This window comes from Tetrao urogallus, assembly GCF_951394365.1.
Source record: "Tetrao urogallus genome assembly, chromosome: 5".
In the NCBI taxonomy this organism is placed as follows: domain Eukaryota; kingdom Metazoa; phylum Chordata; class Aves; order Galliformes; family Phasianidae; genus Tetrao; species Tetrao urogallus.
Genome location: NC_136818.1, coordinates 26,744,331 through 26,766,189, shown reverse-complemented (window position 1 = coordinate 26,766,189; position 21,859 = coordinate 26,744,331). Strand labels below are relative to the sequence as shown.

General features: G+C 43.8%; 1 protein-coding gene across 1 annotated transcript in view; it reads right to left on the bottom strand.

Annotated features, from left to right (window-relative positions):
- The window catches only part of RGL1 (ral guanine nucleotide dissociation stimulator like 1), a gene marked incomplete at both ends in the record, with an annotated part of 62,957 nt that extends 44,332 nt beyond the window's left edge, over positions 1–18,625 (bottom strand). Inside the window, 2 exons of the mRNA XM_079536348.1 lie at positions 17,737–17,847; positions 18,599–18,625. Of these exons, the coding sequence (XP_079392474.1) occupies positions 17,737–17,847; positions 18,599–18,625 (138 nt within the window). The remainder of the gene's footprint in view (positions 1–17,736; positions 17,848–18,598) is intronic.
- Between the last annotated feature and the right edge of the window lie 3,234 nt (positions 18,626–21,859).

Below are 21,859 nucleotides of genomic sequence, written 5' to 3'. Positions count from 1 at the left end.
AAGGCCCTTCTCATGCTGACTCTCCCACCTTGCTGTGCCTTTCAGCAGTATCAAGACAAGCCCTCGCACCCTCTTATCTAACTTACTGTCTTGACTGAATTAACTGAACCTATCAGATTCATTCCACTCCTTTCTTTCTTCCTTCCTTCCTTCCTTCCTTCCTTCCTTCCTTCCTTCCTTCCTTCCTTCCTTCCTTCCTTCCTTCCTTCCTTCCTTCCTTCCTCTCTTTTTTTCTTCCTTTCTTTTTGTTCTGACACATTTCACAGTTCAGCAGTTTGCCACAGTGTGGTGCTTCACTAGCGTGCCATGGATATGTTATTTTCATAATATGTTGGGACGTATAAATATTCCTTGTGGTGGCTTTGATCGGACATTGAAGTTTAGCAAGTGCTTAATTTAAAACAGAAAACCAAGAAATAGGAACTGGTAAGTCAGGTAGAACTCACAGTCATGTGCATTTCATACTGTCTGAGAAGCATCTGTCATCAAATGACACTTAGTATAAATATTTTCCTAGCCCACTAACAAATACAACTCATATTAAACATCTTTCTATACCCCTTTCATATTAGAGGAAAATAACTTCTATAAAACCTGGCATTCTCCTTGCTTCAGTGCATAGGAACACCAAAATGTCCAGTCTCCAAACTGAGCAGTAAATAAATACTAGAAACAGCAGAAGACTAAGTGAACAGTGTACCAGAATGAGGGCATGGAAATAGGTTTTACTGCCCCTTTTGGCAGTAAGCTCAGCCCGTTCTGCAAAATATTTTGACCTGCGTAGACTCAGATGTGTTACACAGTGTCTCCATGAGCAAAGAGCTCTTCACAGAGTCTTCAGCCTTGCATAAAACTGTCAGAACTAATAAAAGCAGGTATAAAAACAGGAATGGCTTTTAAGAATCGAAAGGAGACACAGGCAGCTGGAGCAGTCCCTCTGTGCACAGGAGCAGTGAGCAGCAATTACTGTTCCGCTGGCACCTCATCTTAGCCTCATTCCTCCCACGCCCTCCTCACATTTTCTGCTTGCAGCCTGTCTGGGAGGCTGGTGGGTGCCAGGGCTGAGCTACATACTAGTAAGTCCAAAGGAGAAAGGAAGAGCTGTTGAGCAGAGGAAAGTGGTACTAAAGATGGCAGGCAGATCAAATATTGCACTGGACTTTGACTTGAGAACTGCTTCTAGTAATCTTGACTTCAGCTCATAATGACAATACACTGCACTCTGCAAGTACCAAGGGGTAAAGGTGCTGTATTTACAAGCAGAATGCAGGCCTCAGTTATGAGTGCTGGAAAACACTGCACTCAGACAGGAAGTTTCTGCCACAAACCACCCCAGACATTAATGTAACCCTTATCTATAAAACTTCAGACAAATCACTGAGTAAGTGTTTGGCTGGGCACCACGGAGCTGAGCCAGAACCACTGGCCACCTCTTAGGAGAAATGCAGCTCTTTTCAGAGTAGCTGTGCAAATCCCCAGACCACAGTCTTGCAAGAAGAGTCCCTTCTGGCAAATGCTTTAGGATGAGAGCTGATGGTCTCAAGTTGCACTGAGGGATGTTCAGGTTGGATATTAGCACAAATTTCTTCTCCAAAAAGCAGTGAGGCAGTGGCTGCCCAGGGAGGTGGTGGGGTCACCATCCCTGCAGGTGCTCAAGAACTGCGGAGATGAGCCACTGAAGGACATGGTTTAGTGGCCATGGTGGGGATGGACTGACAGTTGGACCAGATGGTTTTGGAGGTTTTCTCTATCCTTAGTGATTCTATGCTCCAAGGGATCTCAAGGGAGCGCTCCAGCGATGTCGGCTGTGGTAGCACCGACCAGTTGGGTGGCCATGTGCAAGACATCTGTGTGCTCTGTTTTGCCAGCTCTGAAAGGACAGCTGAGAACTGACCTGCTCTGTGAACTACTTCTGAATTCATAGATGACAAGCGTTCTGCAGAGCTAAGCAGTACTATCCTACACTGAGTCCATACAACAGATGTAGAAGACCACCAACTTAACATCATTTTCTTGCAATGAGCAGATGGTGGAAGGTAGAAGTAGCAGCTGTAAATATGGCAGATCCATACATTCAGCTCAAAGGCCAGACTCCAGCTCACTTCTTATAAGACCTACTCGAGAACAAACTGTCTCTCATCAAAATGAAAACTCCCCTATTTTTCCTCACCCATTTTATTGTCTTTGGAGGGATCTGCCAGTGCCATGCAACAACAGTCAGTCTGGGTCTGAGCACTGGGTTGAAACAGTCAAGTGTTCAGCAGAATTTATACAGACATTTATACAGACATTTATAGAGCTTTTGCACTGGGATAAAGTGATTACAGAGTACTGTCCCAAGCAACTTACAGGGCACAGCAAACAAGGAGAAAAACAAAAACAAACAAAAAAAACAAACAAACTTGCCATACTTCTGTTAAACTACATGACACACTGGTATGCAGGTCAAATAATTGTCGTAGCACGTGATAGTGATACTCATTTCCCAGCAGGCATTTCCTACAGAGGAGCTAAATGAACTCTGAAATGTATTTAAATAGGGTAGAACAGCTCAGTAGGAAGAGACCTTCAAAGATCACCTAGTCCAACTGCAAAAGTGTTGCATGAATGGCTAAGATCATGTCAACTTCCAAGCTTTACATACATATAAACAAACGTGCACATGCCACAACCTACTTTCTTTAATTTAATTAGGCAGCTGAGGTTAAATTACTGACTTAAAAGCACATATGAATCCTTCCAGGACTCCTTTTGTATGCAAATATTAAGAACTTTATACACATCAGGCTTCATAAGCTGGAAGTCAGGCTGCATAACACGGTGACATATCACAACAGTATGGCCTCCACACAAAATACTTGCTGCTGTTTTAACACAGTGCACACTTGAAAGGCCTACAGCATCAGACCCTTCTCCCCAAGTCACCTACACCTACATTCTTCAGGATAGATTAAAACATGGTAAAAAATACAGCTGCTGAAGTCATTCTCCAAGCTTACAGCCTGCCTTGGGATTGAGAGCTTTGTTTGACCTCAGGCCTCCGTACCCAGGTTACCCCTGTCCCTACAGCCTCATCTCCCAGTCTCATCCACCTCAACACCAGTGCTTTGCTGCGTACTGCCCACCTCTTGAATTCCCCTCTTGGTTGTTATACGGCCCTTGCATACTTTAACACAGGGCCAGACAGCACAATATTATTTCCAGTACAACTGAATATTGATGCCACTCAGTGCTGCTATGGAATCAGCCCCGCTCCATCACCACCACACAGAAGCTGAAAATTCTTAATTACCCTCATGTTTATAAGCTGTCTGGTTCTTAGAGATGATGAAAACTCTCCATCTACCCCAAGAAAAACAGAATTACAGAAATTCAGTTTGTGAAACACTGGTTGGTGAAGTAATTTGCCACAACTCTTTCACGCTGCAGTTTTTTTTAATAAATGCCAAGTCTAGCAGGGAGAAGGAGTGCTTGATATTGCCACTAACATGGTCAGACATTTAGGGTGGCAAGAGCTACACCGTTTGATGGCAATTATAGATCAGCAAGAAAAAAAAAGGTATTTTGACCATTCAGATGCACAGAGATCATTTTTCCCCAGTGCTTGCATTGTTGGTAGTCATAAACTGTGATGCTTATCCTGTGAAAAGCTGCACCACTTTTTTCCCTTCCAGGAATGTAATTTAATTTAATTGTGGAGCTCATCATCACTTTCTGCTCAGTCAGTAGAAACAAAGAACGTCCTGTGTGAGACAGCAGGCAAAACTGCTGAACTCAAAATGGTTGTAAGGATGGCAGAAGTAAGAATTGTGTTGCATAATTATAACATGAATACACATTACATAACCCAAAATGGTTTTATTTATCCTGATTGGATGGCTGGCTTCCCTTTCACACTATAAAGCTTGCCCCAGAAGTACCCAGAAATTAAAATCATACTGACTCAGGAAATCAATGTAAACTGCTACTGCCCTCAGTGCAAGCAACAAGGCAAGAGTGATGGATTTTAACAGCATGAGTAGCTGGAAAATAACACTGTAGGTGTGCGTTCTGGCAGAGGAGAAAATATTTAGCAGAAGATTGATTCAGATTTTAAAATAAATTGAATTTTGTGGAAGAAAGAAGAGAAACAAGGAAATGTTTTTACATTTCATAATGATTTCTGTGAGTAATCTCCACTGCCAAGCTTTTTTAATATTTTAAAGCAGAAATAGGTTAGCAGTAAAGCATTTTTATGACCACAGCATGAGTAAATATCTAAATTGAATTATAAACTTCATTTCAATGGCTGTGCTTTTTACTACTCTTTGTTTTGAAACTAAGAGATGTCTCCAGGGTGGGGCCTGACCAGAAAAAGCAGCAAGATAATGTTACTTAATATTAAAAGTTACTAGCTTGAACATTTACTCAAGCGCTAAGAGAGTCCAAAAATATTAGTTCCATCAGTAGGTCAGGCCAAACTGCATTTTTACTAGATTATCTAGACAGCACAGGGGATTGATTATGGAGTCTATTAAGATCCTTCTCTCGCACACATGCACATGTAGTGTGAGCCTACGTGTACAAACGCTCGCTCACATGTGTACGTACCATGTCTGTGATGGCAACATTCTTCTGCTAATTACATACGTCTCTATGAGAAACTGGCATTTTTGCACAATAATCTGCCAAAGTGTATGATAAAGAAGCACATTATATATCTAGAAAAATGACTGCATTCTTACAACTAAGTGCAGCACCCGGCCTTTAACCCATCTCTTCTGACATTGCAGAAAGCAGCACCAGCTGCGTGAGCTGGCGCTGAACCCACTGCAGACATCTGTATTTCAGTTTTGGAGTTCTGTTGCAGTTAAATCCTTAGGCAGTGAATACAAATCAAAACACACATAATTATGTGGAAGTACTGAGTCAGAATGCACAAGAAGCATAGCTTACAAGTAGAGGGGAAAGAGCAAGCGAAAATTGTCAGACTGTAAGATGAAACAGAAGTCCTCCACGTTATTGTCTGTCCTTTTTTTGTTGTTGTTTAATTATGCATCAGGAGTTAATGGCGTATTTTTTTTTTCTCTGTCCTCTTCTAACTCCACAGTCATCTGAAGTTTTCTGAACAAGAAGACTGCTTTTGTACAAAGAAGAATGCAAGCCTCATGGTTCAAGTAAGCGTGCAAGAGTTCATTCCCGTTTCATATGCTGCAGGGAGCCAGTGGATTGCACAGCCAGAATCAATCTGTGGCACTCATTGGGAAGAATGCAAAGTGTAAGATCTGACTTCCAAATGAAATGGATTGTTGTTACTTAAGAGACATTTACAACAGCAGCACAATGGCTGCTATGTCAAAATGTAAGGCACCATCCCTGTCTTCAAGGGTTTCTGCTCTAAAAATGCGAAGTGCATCACAGGTAGGGCCAGAGAATACTACAAGCCAAGCACTAAGACAGAAGGATGTGTGGGCATATCTTCATAACCATTTTCTTGTTGTATTTGCCTGCACTGTTTATACTGGCTCCCAAACACTCCTCAGGAGCATTTAGTTACCTAATCTCTTCTGCACTGAAGTCAGTAGTTAATCCTGAAGGGTGTACTGACTTGCCATTGGCACCCAACATTGATGAAGCTTTGAAATGTTACCATCCTCCTTTTAATAAATCCAATCCATGAGTACCGTTAAAAAAAAAAAACAAACCTGAAGGACATTGGGCACTGGCTTGAATCAAATCAACAACTCAATATGATTCAACACACAGTGCCAAGATGTGAGATGTAAACTACCATCATTTCTGTCAAGGGGTAAATCAAACCATGACAAACAGGAACAAGTGAAAACTCCACCAGGCTGCAACCCAGCAGCTTGACAGTCACAAGGTTGGTGACTGCTACCAACTCAACTGCTAAAAACCTTCACGCCTTTGGCTGACAAAACAGTCAAAGGGTATCGACATCCCATGGGCAACAGATGGCTTAGGCAACCAAATGCAGAGAAATTTAAGAGCTCAGCAGAAAAGGTCTGTTGAAAGTACTACCTTCAAAGGTCACACTGTGGCACACGCATCAGAGAAAAGATCTGAAGGCTTAGAGTAGGCAGAGCACTCAATCTTTCAGCACAACACTTGGAAGCAGCAGCAAAAAGCAAACAATTTGCAATGTATAAATAGAGAGCACTGAATCAAGTCAAGGGACATTATTCTTCCTGTGCATAAAGGGTCTGATGAGACCACATGTAGAGTACCGAGCTCTGTTCTAGCTGTCTTATTTTTAAGGCAGCTATTATGAAGTTGAATGGGGCACAGCAACCCACGCGATTCCTACATTTACAGAGCCTCAAGCAGCAAAGATGCAAACATTCATTTTATGCATGAAAAAAGCAGGATCTGAGCACCCAAAGTTCTCGTTGAGCAGCATGAGGCTGTAGGAAAGCAGGCCCACAGCAAACTCCCAGGTCATGTTGCAATATGGCTCTGACATCTTCAGGACATTTGAGTTCTCAGGATTCTTTTTATGAGTGCCTGTGTTCAATTTTATTCTGCCTCGTTAAATATTTGCTACAAACAAATAGAAAACAGAACTTTATAAATGGCAACACATAATAATTGTCATCTTAAACTAAACTAGAGGATTTTCTTTCTGACAGTGGCCAGATGTTACAGACCAAGGTGCAGAAATAACATTCATAACATAAAGAATAACTGATCTAAAAGAAAAGACTGCTCAGTCATGGGAAGTGGTTGTTTTACACCTAAATAGTAAAGAGTTATGTGGCTGTTTTCAATCTCAGGCAGTATTCATGTGCTTGTTCTCATTACTTATATAAATGCCCAGTCCTCCCTCAAACCTTCTAGGATATTGGACTCAATTACTTCTAGCAGTGAGTCCTTCAGGTTAATTACATGCAGTGAAAAAGTACAGGTATCTTTTCCCCTTGCTTTTAATGTACTGCTTTCCACCAAACACAGGAGGGGGAATGGCTTTTTACAAGGGTGGACAAGGGGAATGGTCTTAAACTGAGACAGGGGAGGTTTAGGTTAGATATTAAGAGGAAGTTTTTCACACAGAGGGTGGTGAGGCACTGGAACAGGTTGCCCAAGGAGGTTGTGGATGCCCCATCCCTGGAGGCATTCAAGGCCAGGCTGGATGTGGCTCTGGGCAGCCTGGTCTGCTGGTTGCTGACCCTGCACATAGCAGGGGGTTGGAACCGGATGAGCATTGCGGTCCTTTTCAACCCAGGCCATTCTAGGAAACACTCCCTGGCACCAAAGCATCCCTGCTCCACTCACCGTTTCAAGCATTTTCACTATTCTTTCCTATTCACTGACAGTGTCAATCAATCCTGCTTGCACCAAATCCCAGATTGCATAGTCCTCACCTTTCCAGTGCCTCTCCAAATGCCAACAGTCATATCCCATCTGCATATCCCGTTTCTAGTTCTCTTTGCTTTGAGATGAGGGAACAACAGAGATACTACAATATCCTCTTGTAGCAGTGTTTTCTAAGCACTGCTCCATTCCCCCCTTGCCTACTGCAGCCTGATATTTGAGATTGCTTTCACAACTGCTGCTGCAAGGTGAGTGAAGTCTTGCACAGAACCCTGGACTCTCAGATGTCCGGGTCTTCTCAAATGGTTCCAATTAATTCACTTCTGTTCCTAAATTGTTTCAGTGTGCTGCTATGCATTGTTAACCAGCTGCTTCTTGCTTTGCCACATGTGGGGAAGATATCCGTGTGATAAAACAACGAAGCCACTAAGTATCATCCTGCAACTCTGACAACTAATCAATTTCCCAAGAACTTTATCTAATGCTTCAAACTCTTCAACAACCTCAAAAGAAGAAAAAAAAAAGAAAAAAAAAGTGGCTTTTAAAAAGTGAGATTGTCCCAGAAATGCTTTTTTCTCACCTCCCAGAAGAAAGGGGAACTTCACAGACCTGGTTTAGTGGGCACAGTGGGAATGGGTAGAAGGTTGGACTGTACGATCTTAAGAGGTCTTCTGCAACCTACGTGGTTCTATGGTACACCAAATCCAAAGCATCAGCACTGCTGCTGAGCTGTAAGCCCCACCCAAAGGCAGAGTTTTATACCATGTTACACGACAACACACTTTACATAGCCTGTCTGCTGAAAATTTGTGGCCATGCTTTGAAAGCCATTTGGATAAAAGATGCTGCAGGAATTTAGGATCATTATCATTTCAGTAGGATATGCTTTTACTTTACTTCTGGTGAATTATCGGTGGCACCACGCTGAACCGAACTACAAAGCTGCTGTATTCAGGCACTGGTATGAATCCATTTTGGTCCAAATTAGAGTGATTTCCATAAAAAATCCACTTTCACACATTTAAAAAAAAATTCTTATCCCAGAAATCATAAAAATATAACACAGACTTTATAATTCAGCCCTGAAGGTAGCGCTACCTGCTGGTGTAGCATTCATGGAAAACTATCGGCCAAATCTCATGAGTTTCTGTGGCCACTGAACATGAAAAGCGACTGAAAAGTTTGTACATAACATACATGGAAATACTGCATTTGTACATGCAGTATTCAAAGAATGGTTTGTTAGCCTGGCCCATATCCACTGGACTAGAGAGCTTTGCTGCTGGCTGAGCGATGCACAAATGATAAACCATTTCAAACACGAGGGGCATTCTGCTTTTCTGGTGTAAACAAACCACAACACCAAAGATAATGTTTTATGAGCTCTGAAACTATCTTGCCAGGGTAATAAACAACACTAAGACATCACACTTACTCTGCCTCTGGTCTGCAAGAGGCTACACACCAGCTGCACAACGACAAGCAAGAAACCACATACCAGCTACATAAGGACAAGAAAAAGTATGAATCACGCTGTGTCAGCATCCATTTACCCCCGTCACACAAGGTAACACTATTGCCTTTCAGGAGCTAGGCCAAGATCTGATTGTTTGTGATCACTTCTACACACAGCTGTGGCCCCTTACAACGCTGCTATAGGAAGCTGTGTATTTAGAGAATAGATTCCTACGGCGGTAGTAAAAGATGCACGTTCAAAGCGTGCATACACACACTGTCACTAAACATATTTTTAATTAGCTTTAGCAAGGCTAAATTTAAATCCAAGCATGACTAACATGCTCGCAATGCTTCAGTCTGTTTCTTAAATGAAAACATCAAACCCTGAACTGTAAAACTAATGGTTTCTCCAGGGCTGTTCTCTCCACAGCATCTCAGTTGAGTTCATATGCTGCTTCTCCCAGGCTTTCCGATGACACATAGCCACATTCCTTGCCAACACTTCTTTAACCCAACAAGTGACCTACATCTTCCAACGTTCAGAAGGAAAATGCCAGTTTCTCTTCAGAGCAAGCTGATTTTTTGTTACCCCTTTCAATCCCTTCTTCTTGGAGAAGCAAACAAAATAAAAATCACTGATGTTAGCAGCAGGACAGTTAAAACACTATAATTAAGGCAGGATCTTTTCCATCCAAGAAGCACAGTTAGAATAGACAGGCATCCTGGCTATCAGAGGAATTCCCAAGGGATATCACTTACTGTACAGGGTGTTGTTATGTCCCCACATGTCACAGGTAACCTTAAAGAATGTCAAAAGCAAGCTTTCAGGTTGAAACAGATTGCCTGAGAGATTTCCGAGATGCAGTCACAAACAATCAGTGCAAAAACAGAACAGTGCAGTCAACAGCAACATCTGCTCTTCTGAGACTCCCTTACCTCTCATTATTCCACTTAATGGAACAGTCATTAGCAGGAGATGCCTCTGCACAGCCTATATGAAGAGAAGCTTCCTCTGTGTCTCTTCCTAGTTTCAAGTGGCCAAGCAAGAGCATCCTATAGCCTCACTCATTGTTAATAGTATGCAAGACTAAAGCACTGCAATCCAGTCACTCTCTGACAGTTTGGAATGTGAGGTTTTAAACATGACCAAAAGCATGATACGGTGCTATAAAGCTAGCTATCCTTCTCATCATGCACGTTGCATTTGGAACTGCAAAAATAAAAGACCGTAATTTTTCAGGCTTCCATTTTAAAATTTATAATAAGCTCAGGTCTCACGTTCAAATGTTTGTTGCACAGACACCCAGCTAATGATTGCATCGCAGTGTGCTACTGGAATATCCCTAGAGCAGAAAAGCATACCTGAATGAGGAAGTAAGGAAAAAGCAGTTGTTAATAAGGGGTATGATGCTAGCGTACAACTATGACTACAGCTGAAGGAAAGGGCAGGAGGAAAGAGCCTACTCAAAACCAGAAGGTAAGCCAAATGAATTCCAGGGCTTTCTTTCAATAACTGTGTACCTGTGCATAGGTAAAATCATTTGATTGTCTCTGAAATCTCCTATCTGCGTCCCCTGGTGGGTCTCCAGCAGTTGGCAACTACCTTCTGCCACACCAAATCCATGTGAGCACTCCCCATCTTCCATCCTCCATCTGCAAGACAGGTCCTCAGAGAACACGGCATTCTGAGTGCAACAGCAGGGTGCCTGTCAGCTCCTTGTCAACTGCCTTTCTACTTCTGCCAAATACACAGTCTGAACTATAGCCCAGCCTTGGGCTTTGTGGTCACAACAGGCAGCAGGATTTCAAGGAGTCTGATTTAGCCAGAAGAGACCAACAAATGCTACAAATCAAGAGTGAAAAACAGAAAGCTGCAGCAAGGACAAAGATCAGCTAAGTGCTGGCCTACTGATTGCACAGAAAACTGCACTTGAGAAGAACATCTGGGACCTAAGAGTATGACAGAAATAAATCACAGAGTTGGCTTAAAAGTGCACAGAGGAGGGCAGGATCAGGCTCAGAGAAAATGTGAGGCTTTGCACGTTCCGAAAATGTTGATGGTTCCAGGCACCATTTAAATCTCAACCTGTACTTAGGAGGTCAGCATTGGAAAGAAAATAAATCCCAACTAAAACTTCTTTGCAGACTTGCTTTTCAAGTCAGTGAGGAGGTTATATCCCAGGTCCTAATTGCAATTAGACAGTTCCATACCGTTTCTCACTGATCTCTCCAACACAAGCTTCCTGCCAACGTACATGACTACAGAAGCATTCAGAAGCCAAACATGTGGTTACATGCAGCACAAGACAATTATTCAAAAATCAGTTTTAACGCGCCATGAAGTTCTCAGGAAAGGTACTTATCAAACACTATCAGTGCTAGGAAAATACATAAATATTTAACGACAGAGTTGAAGCTTCTCACCTTGTTCCCTTTCAGAATTTTGGAGGGATTTAAAGCACCCTTTCACAACAAGGTCTTCATAGTTTTGGAAGAACACGTTCAGCTGTACGCCCAATGCTATAGCATTAAAGATGGCTTGAGAAATAAGTAATCTTTTGAGTCAATCTCTCACTTAACAGACTCCAGAGCCAGAAGTCCAGCTGCGGCCAAGAAGGAAAGCAGAAGGAAAAAAAAAACGTGTCTCTAAAATCTGCTTTAGAAATGTAACCAATGGCTAAACTAAATAAGGCAACACTGGCCATGAGGGAGCCTATTATTTCACCGTTATCTGGATATTTAAGACAGAAAGGAAGAGCAGTCTGTGTCATCCATTAGTACAGTGAGAAACTTAATACTTGAGGACTGGCTCACAAAGCTTAGCAACCATTTAAGATGTGGAGATACAGGCCCTGCATGGCTCCTCCCGAGCACTGGGCTCAAGCGAACTCCCATTCCTGGCTGGATTTTCCGAGACCTGCCCCAGTAAAAACTCCAGAGGCAAACCACAGGTCTTTTCCTCACTCCTTTCAGGGTAAGGTGAAGTACTCTGACAGGAAGAACATTTGCAAGCATTAAGGAGCCCCTCCTGGTCCTCATTGCTCTCTACTTCCCTTAGATTCCTGGAGCTCTGGACACAAGTCTCCCACCCCTCCCTGCAGCCCCTGGAAGGGTGAGATAAAACACTCCAGCTGGCTGACAGGGGAGCTCTGCAAAAAATAACTTCACTGGACTTTGAAAACTCTGTTTTTCATTCTGTAATCTTCTTGTCCATCTGCCTGTACCACACCCATGCCTCTCGCTGTCATTTTCTGTAGCATGCATCCTTTCTATCATTCTTATCCCACTGTCCCCCCTCCTCCATTTCCACACCAGAATTTTTCAATCTTTTCTAATTGCCACTCTGCTACTTTTTTGCATTTGCTTCCCCATGTTCTGCTTACCAGTGCACGTTCACACAAACAAGGCACTCTTCATGCACTTTCACTGCCATCACCTCCTGCCTCCCCTGCAGGCACTCCTCTCCCACCTGCCCTTCTCTGCTGCTTCTTGAACAACTTCGAACATAAAATGACATCGGTGTCTCTGCTTCACAGAGCAGTCTCTCCAGCACCAGGACAGACTAGCACCACTGCCTACCTTGAATTAAGCAAGGCTTTACAGCCTCATCTTTTCCTCATCAGCCTGGTTCAGACAGTGGGGACTTCTACCACAAAGCAGCTTCAGTACTGATGCTGTACAGTTATTTGCTTTCTTTGCTCTCCCTGCAGTGTCACCCCACTATCTGGTTGATCTGATGATTTGAAACTTTATTCATTTCGTTAAGATAACCAAACTATAATCTTCAGATAATAGTCAGACACAGCTGTCATTTTCTTGATTATCCTATCTCCTAGTTTAAACCAATTTTCTTGAAAACAACCAGAATTGCAGAGTCACACCAAGGACACCATCCAAGAAGATCCACGCTTCCCATCTCTGCTGGCAATAACCTAAAACACCAGAGCATCACATCTGCCTTTCTGGTTTCAATCATCCTCGTGGGTCACGTGTACTTTGATTGACTAAGATGTCCAAAGTTGGAAGGGACAAAAAAGGACAAAGATATCAGCCTGTAGCAGAAATTTTAATTCTTTCACAAACATGTCTCTGTGTTCTGCTACGTAACCTCAACCTGCTCCAGTTACACCAATCCCAAATGTCAGCCTCTCGTTGCTTTCTCCTCTGCCAGACCATTAGATTTTGTCAGCGTGCTTCTGCTTTTGTCACTGACCTTAATGAACACATGACAGCAGTTCAGTTGCAAGACTGACCTGCAGGACTTCCACAGGCAGCTGTCTCCAGACCAGCAGTTTCTCTTTGCTTCCTAGCAGTATCTACTGCTTTGGCTCAATTCTTGTCAGTTACCAAGGATCTTCCACCACTGAGGTAGCCTTAAACTGTCTTTGCTCTTTATACAGTCATTCATTTCTGCCTGCCTTACTGTCCCACATCATTCATCCCTTTCTCTTTCCATCTCTGTAGGGTCTATCCTGCTCGCCCCTATCCTTGGTGCATCTTCAGTGGATGCACCCACTGGCACCTGGCACACACACAACCACCAGGCCAATTATCTTCACCAGTAAAACCTTTTTTCCCCTCCCTTTTACTTCATTTTTGTCCTCTCCACAGTCAAAAAAATTCAGTATTTCAATTTAATCTCATTCTACATCTGCAGTCCTTGCTCCTGAAACTCTCCAGCCCTCATTCCTCTTTGCAAAGGACACCTTGAGCAACTCTTACTTCTACTGTGTGACAACTGTAGAATTTTCTTGCCTGTGCTCCTTCTCTGATCCTGTCACTTATCTGACAGATCCCATCCCATTTCCCCATAACTCCTTCTCTTGGACCTTTTGCCTCTCATATTCTCATCACACACTTCTCCCATTCAAAGTTTATTTCAGTACATCACCTCTTAAAAAACTCCTTCTTCTTCTCCACCTACTTGCTGCTTCTTCCCTTTTCTTTCAACTCCCTGTTTACTCTTCAGTTTGTGTCTTACAGTAAGTCATCGACTGGAGTTCACCTTTTCCAGCACTTATACTCAGTCAGCATACTGCTCTTGGCAACAGAAATTAAGGTGTTCAGAAGCTGATCTACTTATACAGCTCTACTCTTATCTGCTTCTGGCTACAGTATGATTCAGCCGGTCTCTCAGCCTGGTTTCACAAGTACATGGCTGACAGTTCAAGACCAAAAAAAGACCACAGAACGCTAAACTCTTCACCTGCCTTTTCTGCTTTGCTGCCTTTTCTTCACAGACAATAGCGCTGTCCTTTCCGACATGCAGAGTGCCAGCCTCTCTATGGGCTGCCTTTACATCCTCAAAAGTAAGCTCAATCTCATTTTTTAGGTTTTGTGTCATAGTTTTTATACAACCTTCTCTTTCTAGGCATATCATTAAAACTCTTTGCTGCACCCTTTCACCTTCTAATCCCGTTACTGGTAGGTCTTTTTCTCTAGCCTGATGTAATCTCATTCAAAATGATGCTGAACATCCACTCAAAAGGCTCCTGGCCCTCATCATCCCATCCATCCATGCAGTTCTCTGCCTCCCCATTCTCTCACACAAGTTAGGTTATCAGTCTGTTTCCATGGCCTTCATGGTTCCTGGATTGTTCCCAGTCTCCACACCACCTCTCTTGCTCTCATGACGATGCCTTCTGCCACACATCTATTCTGGAGACACTTCCACCCACTTAGGTTTAAAAAAAAAAAAAAAAAAAAAAAAAAAAAAAAAAAAAAAGTCTTCATGCTTTCTCTTGTTGAACTTTTCAAGCTCACTAGGGATCCTCTTTAAACACCTCCAGAAGAAACACTTGGCTTTGGAAAATTTTCCTAAGACTTTCTGTTGCCTTGATGTTTGCAAATAACTTGAAAAACACCAAGACTGGGGTGAGATTCATAGCACTGCCTCAGACACTGGCCAGCAGAAGAGATAACATATGTGCACAGACATATGTGCCTTATCTGATACTTAGTCTGTACATTCCTTTTGGTCAGGGTAGTCCTTTTGTGCAGCATCTATCACAACACTGAGCTACTGCTGGGTTACTAATCCTTCCTAATACTGTAGTGCCTAAAGTCTTAATCTTCACTAAATATTTAGTGACTAAGCATTTAATGACAAAACCAGTAGTTATTATCGGCATCCTTTGATGTCTGTATTAAATTTAAAGCAGAAAATGTGTTGTTTATACAAAAGCTTCACACTTCTGAAAGATACAGAACTACTGATGACTGTGTAAGTCACAGCCTGTTTATCTTCTCCTTTTATTAATTATAGAAGTTTGAAAATAAACAAGTGGTCAGGGGGCTTAAGCTGTAATCCTACAGCGGGCTTTTAAACATTCCCTCACAGCAGGGATGACCATTCAGAAGCCTGGACGGTTATGTTAGTGTAAAGAATTTTAAGAAAAGTGTATTAGCCCTCTTGAAATATAAATAATCTAAGGTCATTCACTTACTGGTACCTCTTCAAGAACATATTTATCCATGACTTCCAACAGGAGGGGAAACAGCTGTTTATGAGGGTGCATAGTGATAGGACAAAGGGAGACGGTCTTAAACTGAGACAGTGGAGGTTTAGGTTGGATATTAGGAGGAAGTTTTTCACACAGAGGGTGGTGATGCACTGGAACAGGTTGCCCAAGGAGGTTGTGGATGCCCCATCCCTGGAGGCATTCATCCCTGGACACATCAAGTAATTCACCCCCTAATGCTTTCCAGCTGAAACGTCTCCAGTTTACAAACACAGCACCACTAAGAACCATCCACTCCGGAATCACTGGACCAAACCCTTACTCTGATGCCACACAACATTCAATATCCACATGCAACATGGAGGTTCTTGAAGAACTCTGGCTTTTCAAGTCACAAGGCACCTGACCCTCTGCAGTAAACCACCAGAAACTCAATGCCTCAGAGAAGGTCAAACTAAGTAGACCTTTGCGGGATACAAACCGACACTGAATAAGTCACTGTTTTCTAACCTTAACCCACACGTAATCAGTGACAGAGTTACCATATTTGTTACAATTAAAGCTCAATACTTGCAAATGCACAAATACATTATTCCCATATTCTTCAGATGTCCTCCTGTCTTCAACCTGAGGGTGAGGGCCACCATTGATGAATCCAACAGCTTTTTAATTAAGCTCTATGAATTTCAAAGTTTTGAGAGGAAAAAAAAATAAAAATTACATCATAAAACTCTGTAAGCTCCAGATTATAAATAAAAAGACAAATAGATAAATAAGCAATCACCTGATAGCAATTACAAAAGAGACAATTATGCTTTTCAGGGCGAAACCACAGGAGGTAGGGATGCCTATTCATAGATAACATCCTGGGTTAGAGGCTATTTGCTGGCCTTAGAACCACAGTAAAGCCATTAATAAAACAAGATCGCAAAGAGCTTAAAATATTTTCTGTTCTGAACAGCTTAAGGGAACAAAAAACCCATATGTTTAAAAATATCCTTAAATAAAGTGCATGAGATTATTGCTGATTAAAGATGCCAGCCTGGAAGCTGCAGTCACTGGTTTATGCCCGGCACAGGTGACACACTGCCCCACTAACAGGGCTCCACCTGACCTGAAGAAGCTTGCACTAGACATAGAAAGCCAAAAGCCACCTCTGTGACCTTGCGGTCCCTTGTCCTATTACTGAGACCAGCACCTTAAGCTGTGCCAGTGGTCTGAGCAACACAGACACATTCTTCCTTTGAGAACGTGATCAAGGCTTAGCAGATTCCTTCTACACAGGCAGAACAACTGTCTGAAACAGGAGAAATTCATGCTTTTCTGAAGGATGCTTTTGGGATGTGGGCTCACTCACAGTGACCTCCACCTCTTACAAAGCCACCATCTGGGAATCTTACAGGAGTGCAAAAATACTTTCTACTGTTTTTCTATTGACCATGGTAAAAATGGGAGGCAGAGATGGGAAATGTGCCACTCAGAGGAAGCAGATTTGAAATTATCTCTTCTGAAAAGAATTCTGTATACTTCTTGCAAGCATGGAAAGGGGAAATTCTAAGCACTATCTGTATGCAGGACAAAATTTGCTTATCTTTCTTAACTGTGCTTTCAGCATCGCTATATTGCTTCACGATGTGGAACTTCACAAGAAAACTATTTGATATAAATCTTTGAGCAGATTTAAAAGGACTTGAAAATACTAACCTGGACACTATCACAAACCAAGTTCTTATGTGACTGCCTTTGATCTTGAAGAAAATCTATTAACATAAAATAATACCAAAGTTACAGCTACCTCCTGAAGTCCTGGCTCAGATTGACACAGCTGCAGCGATTCTAGGGAAGAGAGGACATTTTCTATCAGCTGGGGACTTGGCCTGACAAAGGTAAAGGCACTCAGCAGCATGCCAAATTAAGTGTGTGTGCATTTAAGCTTATTTCACTCACCGCTAAAGCCTCCCTGCTTTGAAATACACCGAGCACATAGCTGTAGTTCTTGCAGAAATGCTGACAAGCAAAAGGGAATACCAACATCTCATCTGGCCCAGAAAGAAAGAGTGAAACAAGACCCAAAGCTACATTCACTCAAACTTGGAAGAAGTTTCTGCTAACTTTTGAGAGACCCTCGTTAGTTAAAATACAGTGACTCTTTGCTTGAGGTACATGAAGCAGACTGAAACGAATCACAGCCCATGTGAAATAACTGTTAAATGCCCAACATTTTAGATCAGACCAAAAGACAACCCTTATTTCTGCATGAAGCATCGCCTGATCCACGGCCACGACCAGTCAGATCTGTTTTTATGCACATCTGTAAAAAAGGAAGAGCCAACAGTTCTTTCAGACTGCCCTGACAGACAACTCCAGCATTGTTGTTTTTAAATGACGAGAGCAGTCAGTGCCAGAAGTTAATATCACAGAGATTGGTGTGAAATGCAGCTCTCTGTGGCAGGCTCCAAAGTCCATGAGCGGCTTTCCAAAATGCCACCGTGCCAGCTTCACTTACCCCGAGCCACCTCGCTCCTTTGTTGGCAGCTTGCTGAATCTGCACTCTTTTCAGGGTGACATGGTAAACAGCTCCCTCTTCCACCTCTTCGCCCCAGTCTTGAATTGAGCTCTGCCGGGAAAGGGAGAGAAAAACAGAGATAGGAACTTTTCCCCTCTCCTGCAGACCGCAATCCATACCAGGTGCCGTGCTGCTGAGGGCAGAGATGGGCTGCACAAAATAAGCACAACAATCACAGCGAGATGGATACTTTTAAACGGAGGGAACACTAGAGATATTCTTGGCAAGCCAGCCCTTCCTGTGGTATCGAGATACCCTGACTTTCCATTTAGCTATTTTTCCTAGACTAGCACATATTTCAAATAGTTGTACAAAGTCTTTTCTAGGGAAATAGTTTGGTTTTGATTAGCAGCCTCTCTTCCCTCTCTCTCCCTCCCACCCCCCTTCTCTAAAGCAATTAATCTCTCCGGCCTTTCATTTAGGGAAGGAACGGCACTTTTAAAAACCGTTGCACACTCGGACGGACAGCCTTTCAACTTCCACGAGCGTGTAAAGCGCAGCGACCCTCCGCTCCTCTGACAGGAGGGATCCGAAGCGCTGCGGTTCGCTTCTTCAAAACCTATTATTTCCAGCTGCAAAAACTTTGCGCAGCCGAAGCTTTAAAATTCACAGCTAACGAAAGGAAAGAAAGGAGCGCGAAGTCTCCCCGACTTTAACCGGACACGTGCCGTGACGATCGCGGCAAAGAGCCGCACAAAGAACCGCCGCAGCCCCGCACGGACCCGGCCGGGCTCCGACCCGCAGCGCAGACGGACGCCGCGACGCAAAGCCGACCCCGCACCCCGCGGGAAGACCCGGCTACCATTTTAGCTTTCCACGGCAATCTCATTCTCAGTTCCTTCTCGGGCGCCTCGACGGGACATGCCGCAGCCGCCGGGCGCCGACGCCGCTCCTCTCCGTCAGCGGCCGCCGCCGCGGGCCGGCCCGAGCCGCGCGGCCCTTGGGCTCCGCTCCGCTCCGCGCGGGAGGCGGGAGGGCGGGCGGCGGCGCCAGGCCCCGCCCCGGCCCGGCCCCGAGCCGCCCGGCCCCGCCGCCAACAGGAAGCCCCCGGCGGGGCCGAGCCGAGCGCCGTTTGCCTGCGCGGAGCGGTGGGATCGCGGCGGCCCCGCGAGCGTGACGGCGTCCATCCGAGCGGTGCGGGGACAAAGGGCTCGGCGGGACCCCGCGGGCGGGGCTTCGGGGCAGGGCGGACATCGCCGAGCCGTTCGGGTGTAAAACAAACGCGTGCGCGTGGCTGGATTTGGAGACGGGTTTCGCTTCAGAAACTTATTGCTACAAGTTGTGAAGCGAGGAAATGGAACGTAGCTGTTAGCAAAGCGCGGCTGCCGGCGGAGCCCAGCCCCCTGAGGTGCCAGCATCCCGTGCGCAGCCGGCCCGGGTCCGAGCGGGCGGCACCGGCGGCGGCAGGAGAACCTCCTCACCGCCGGACACAGAGGGGAGCGGGACTGAGATAAGGTTCAGTGTGACGGGAGAAGCGTTCCTACCCCCCTCTGACCTGCACGACTGACGTTAGGAAACAGATCCTGGCCACTCTTATCTCATCTGTCCCGCCTCAAGAAATGACTCGTCCTGCTCCTGCCCGTGCAAAGTGAGAACACGCGCTGATGGTCTCCTCTTTGGTCAGCCCAACACTGACCATCTTAATAGCCTCTAGAAGACTGCTGGCTGTGCCTCCACCGCATCCTCTGCATGACAGCGCAGTGTTAAGTTTGAACACACAGAGCAGGAGGCCCTGCCTGGTGCGCTGCCCTGCAAGACACGGGCTTGGTGCTTCTGTCACCTGTTAACGAGTGGATGAGACTTCTGCCTGGGAACAGTGCTTCCAGCTCAGCCTCTGGGGCACCTGTCTGCTACCCAGCAAGAAAAACTTCTCATACTGATGCTATAATGACTAGATTATCTATTTATTTATTTCCCACCTCCCATCTCAATGAAGACTAAGCAAAACATCCTTCTTTTTCCAGTGTGGGAGTCCCTTGCTTGCAGACAAGCCTGCCTACGTTTACAAGCACTGCTCTGCCCACACTCTACAAGCACGAGCTGCTAAAACAAGGATCTCAAAAGACCTTAAAAAGCTACTTTAGGTTGGCTCTCGGGCTGGCTGTAGAGCCACCTGCTCTTGTTTGGTTTTCCTTCCTTTTTGGACCTAGCCAATTTAGTGAAAGAGCTAAGAATTGAAGGAGAGAGTTCCACTTTCCTGCATTTTGACATCTTTATACACAAGTGTTACTACCAATTACCTCAGGAGCCATGCTGGTTCAGAGAGACTTGCAGCTGGTAATATGAGGAAGCATAGGAAAGCAAGGGACATTATTTTAAGCCATGAAACCAAGACTGAGCTGTGTTGTTACAGATGAACAGATGTGATTATTTTGCAGGCTGTGCAATTAGTTTGTTTGTGTAATACTATAGTAATCCAGAATGTGCTGAGGCAGATACAGACTTATTCATCTTAATAAAATTTATTGTGCCCTACAAATTAAAGTCTAAATTTTCCAATGTCCCTCAGCTTCTCCTGGAAAAACTGCACACAGCCTTCTGAATGCCTTAGATTTTGCAAATGATTTTCTACATAATAATTTTTAGGTGCAAAAAAGGAATCTGCACTGAATTCATGTAGCTTGCCCAGCAGGCATGCACGCATTTTCAGAACAAATTGCTACTGAATAGGACAAGCATATGTTAGCAAAGGAAAATGGATATCCAGCTACAAGGGATACAGCAGTAAAGCCAAATAATTATCCTGTACTGAAAGGATTATCATGATGTTCTGGTGCCACCACCATTACTTTGGAGAGCAATCATACGCATACACACACACACACAAAAAAGAAAGGGTAGGTTTTTTTCTAACTGCTTCTCTGAAAGCAAGAAAATGGCAGTGAGTTAAAGCATTGGGAAGAAGCACAAACATTTGACCCAATTTAGCTTCCATGGAATTACAAATTTCAGAGTAGGTCCTTAGGGAACACCTTCTCACGGAGGGACAAGCTCAGCACTTTCCATCCAAGGTGAGGCAGAAGCCTCTCACAGATGGCATTTCCAAGCTTGGTCACCAGCAAGCGACAGGCAGAGGCTGTTAGGAAGGAGTGCCAGATGATCTCACTGAGCTTCCCCAGCTCAACAAATTTCACAGTGAGCCTTTAAGATGGTACATATCCAGAGGGACGCTCGGGTCTGTTGTGTCCTCAGACAACTGACCTGGGAAGGAAGTATCAGAATTGGCTTGACAATTCATTGTCTGCACAAAGAGTTGTTGCTCTTTAAGGAGGAGGCAAATTAAAAAAAGAAAAACCTCTCAGTATTAAAGTAGCTTAGCCCTTGTGGAAGCCTCCAGTATTTACTTGATTTAAATCTGAATCTAGGGTTGTTTTGTTTTTTTTTTTTTAATCTATCCCCATAAATCAGTTTACATGATTAAGCTTCTGGAAGCTGCTTCCATTAAAAGGTTTAGCTGGAAGGTAAAAACTGCAAGCAACATGGCCAGGATAGCACACAATGCAACTCAGTCTGAGAAACTCATTTAATCTTACTTCAGTCCCCACCAGTTAGAAAAGCATTCAAGCACTAGCCTTACTTCAGCACAAGCCTAGAACATTCACATCAAAGGAACTAAAGTCTTATTTTTTTTTCTATGAACTGAAGCCTAGACTCTGAAATCAAGATGAATTGCAGCCTCCAACCACCATAGGACTGAGTCTTCTCCCCATGAGCATTTCATCCAACACTGCATTGCAGAGAAACCAGCAATCACATTCTCAGTCATCAGGTTTTACCAAAACATACATGCCTGTTTATGCATATATATATTTGTTCTGGTCTTGTAGAATGTAAGGAATACACTAAAACTCTACCTTACATGCAAACACAGACTAATGCTGGAAAGGGGAGAAAAGCACACGTTGTACTTTACTTCCATTTGGTTGCATTCTAAGACAATTATGTAGTGTTCCACAGCTTATTTAAGATCAGGAGATCATCAAAAAGCACAGGAAAACACGAAGACAAAGCAGCCTCTGATTAATCTAAAAGATGTTCTGTAAAGGCTTCAAGGACAGCAGGA